Genomic DNA, 3,228 nt, shown 5'->3' with positions numbered 1-3,228 from the left:
CACTGAATGTCTGTGAGGTGTTATAGTGGCTGAGAGTTAGCAGCCACCTGATATTTTTAGCACATCATTTTGTCTAGCCACTTTATCCCTACCTGCTGAGAAAGAGCTTTGTTTTACCCGAATCAAATCAAATACACGAGGAAGACTGTGACTACTCCTTATACATTGTTTGTTTGTTTGTTTTTAAAAAACATAACCACTGAGGTTAAATGCACTCATTTTCAAATTTCTGTATGGCTTTTGTTTGACTTTTTTCACATCACAAAAACAAACTTGAGCCCTCTGAGGTCTATGCTGGACTCTGTTATGTCTTTAGTCACCCACACTTTACAGTGCAAGAGCCTTAATAATAGAAGGATAAAACACATGGCAGGTTGTATTTAAGTTTTTCAAACTGTTTATCATTCATTCTTAATGAACAGAATCAAAGAATTGAATTAACTGAGCTTAAAACTAAGTGTTTTAATCCTCATATGATAGGATGTGTCTGAACACAGAAGGGTTCTGAAACCTTTAAAGCTTTAAAAGTTCCACTGAGTGGTCAGTTGTGAGTGATGTAGTGGCAAACCACTCCTTGGCCTCTCAATAAGATGTCTTCCAATGTCTTTAATTAACTCCTCATCTTATGTATTCTCCTACATGCTTTGTTGTTGCTGCCGCTGTTTCTTTCAAATGTCAAGACAGTCCATTGTTCTGTTTAACTTGCCACGTCTTCCTTCCCCCTGAAACCCGCTCAGTGATCTCATTTATTAAATGTCATGTAGGGAGTGCGCTGGCGCAGAACGCACGATGTCAGCCCGTGAAGCGCGCGGGCCTTCTGCAGGCGAAAACGCATTTACGGCACGGTCTGAGACGCCAGAGCGATTCTGTCATCTAGTAAAAAAAACTGCAGGCAAAATACTATAAACTATAGGTCGCTCTTCTTAAGTTATGTCGACAGCACTATAGTGATATGCCAGCTTTAATTCTAAAGACGACGTGCTGTTTAAGGTGATACAGGTGACCATGAGGACTACAAACCCGCGCGTACAGTCATGTTTGTATAATATTAATCTCCTGCAATCGTGTGGGAACACTAACCTAATCAATAGAGTTTTTTTCTTTCTTTTACGTTCCTTTCCATTGATGCATGACCCGCAGTTGTCCACTTGAACAAAAAAGTTCTTGCGCGTTCTTGGAGTCATTGATAAAGACTACACCAGTTGCCTCTATAATCCATTACAACGCAGCAAATAAAGATAAATGACCTTTTGTTCGCGCGTCATGGCCTCCCATTTTCAAAGGAACTGAGTAACCACTCCTTTCTCTCTCCAGAATCTCAAGTACCCGCAAGTCCACCTGTACGATTCTTCTTCAGAGAAGGCGGTGCTTTGCAGGACGTCACGGGCTGTAGAGGCGGTCCACGCGAAGCGATTGGCAGCCCAGAGACGCGCTCGTGGGCCGGTGGGGAGCCGCGCGGAGAGGCGGGGGCGAGGGCGCGTGCTCACCAGCCTTTGTGTATCACTTCCAATATCTCACGCGTCAATAATTGAGCGCGCGAGCAGACGGAGCCCCGCGCTATGTGCTCAGCCGCAGACGAGGGCCTCGCTGCGTTCACCGCCGACTCGAGACGAGTTTACGTGGAAAATACGAAGGAGAAAAGGATCTAGAAACAGAAAACTCACAAATCCCAGGCAGGTTTTTGGAGAAAAGACAAAATAATCTTAAATTTCAAGTAATAAATAAATAACCCACTTGATTTGGACATCCATACGCGGAGAGCGCTTGATTTTCAGTGCGGGGAAAAAAGGCTGGAGACGGCTGTGACTTTGTGAGTGAGCTGAAGTAGGAGAGACTGAGCGAAGTGGTGACGAGACTGCAGGCTAAAGTTACAGTAATGCTGGTGTTCGTGCTTTGCGCGCTGGCGTTAGGTTGCCTCGCGAGCGCGCAGAACGAGACGGAACCCATCGTGCTGGAGGGAAAATGTCTGGTCGTGTGCGACTCGAACCCAACTTCTGACCCTACCGGCACAGCGCTAGGGATTTCCGTGCGCTCCGGAAGCGCCAAAGTCGCATTCTCTGCTGTCAGGAACACCAACCACGAGCCGTCGGAGATGAGTAATCGGACAATGGTTATCTACTTTGATCAGGTAACTTTATTAACGTGAATACAAAGCGGGAAAAATAAAGGAGACTGTAGCATGGTGCCGCTGAGAAGCTGCTGTGATGTTGCTTTGAGGGAGCTGCTCTCATCTGTCACACTGGTATATTTTTACTCAGCGTGTCCACTGATAATAGAATCGCATTTTTTTTAAATACTCCTAAAAGTATCGAGCGTGCAAATGTGACTGAAAGCTCGTGCCGTTTGATTAAGTCTCAACAAGCTTGAAATTTCGTACATTTTGTACATTTAAACCACATCTTCTCGGATCGACACGAAAAGCACACCAAAGGCCACAAAGCAAACTCCAGTTTTGTTCATAACTTTAAGATTTAGTTGTATACTAACAGAATTAAACCAAGCAAAGGTACATTTTACTACTATGGCGCGTTTGTGTGATCGAGATTGTTTATCCTCTGCGCTGCGTTTTCTCTTCCAGGTTCTCGTGAACGTCGGCAGAAGTTTCGACGAAGAGAGAAGTAATTTCTTCGCCCCACGAAAAGGGATTTACAGTTTTAATTTCCACGTCGTGAAGGTTTATAACCGTCAAACTATCCAGGTTAGTTTTGTTCTTTGTGCGCATCTGTTCGTTCGAGCGTGTGTGTGTGTGTGTGTGCGTGTGAGTGTGCGCGCTCGCGCGTGTGCGTGGTTTTGATTGGTCGTGAATATAAAAGTAAAGACGTTTTGATGCTTATTATTATGCACTTATTCATTAGCATGTGCTACCGCGTCTTATGACTGAATTTAACAACGGCTTTAAGCACATGAGTGGACCATTACGCGTATGAACTGATGACTCCTTCACCAAGTGAAGTGTCTATATATATGTCCCATGCGGAGTCAGTTGGGATTTGTAAGATCAGACGAGGTTACCAGCAAATATCATGACCCTGCAGAGTACTGACAAATTACTTTCACATACTTATAAATAAATAAATAAATAAATAAATAAATAAATAAATAAATAACAGAATTGACATGTTTAACTTTTAAAATAATATTTAATTCAGGTATTTTTTACATTAAATATATTGACAGCAAAGTGATATAAAACTATGATTAATTAAAACGTATGATGGCGTTTTGCAC

The 3,228-nt window shown here is 43.0% G+C and overlaps 1 protein-coding gene across 1 annotated transcript in view; it reads left to right on the top strand.

Annotated features, from left to right (window-relative positions):
• The first annotated feature begins 1,475 nt into the window (after window positions 1-1,475).
• Window positions 1,476-3,228, top strand: part of cbln1 (cerebellin 1 precursor) — a 5,328-nt gene continuing 3,575 nt past the window's right edge. The window contains exons 1-2 of the mRNA XM_060878622.1: window positions 1,476-2,128; window positions 2,579-2,698. Coding sequence (XP_060734605.1) covers window positions 1,877-2,128; window positions 2,579-2,698 — 372 coding nt within the window. The 5' untranslated portion in view covers window positions 1,476-1,876. The remainder of the gene's footprint in view (window positions 2,129-2,578; window positions 2,699-3,228) is intronic.

Source organism: Tachysurus vachellii, chromosome 9 (genome assembly GCF_030014155.1).
Source record: "Tachysurus vachellii isolate PV-2020 chromosome 9, HZAU_Pvac_v1, whole genome shotgun sequence".
Taxonomy (NCBI): Eukaryota; Metazoa; Chordata; class Actinopteri; order Siluriformes; family Bagridae; genus Tachysurus; species Tachysurus vachellii.
Note: the sequence above shows the minus strand (reverse complement) of the source record. Positions and strands in the feature narration are given on the sequence as shown.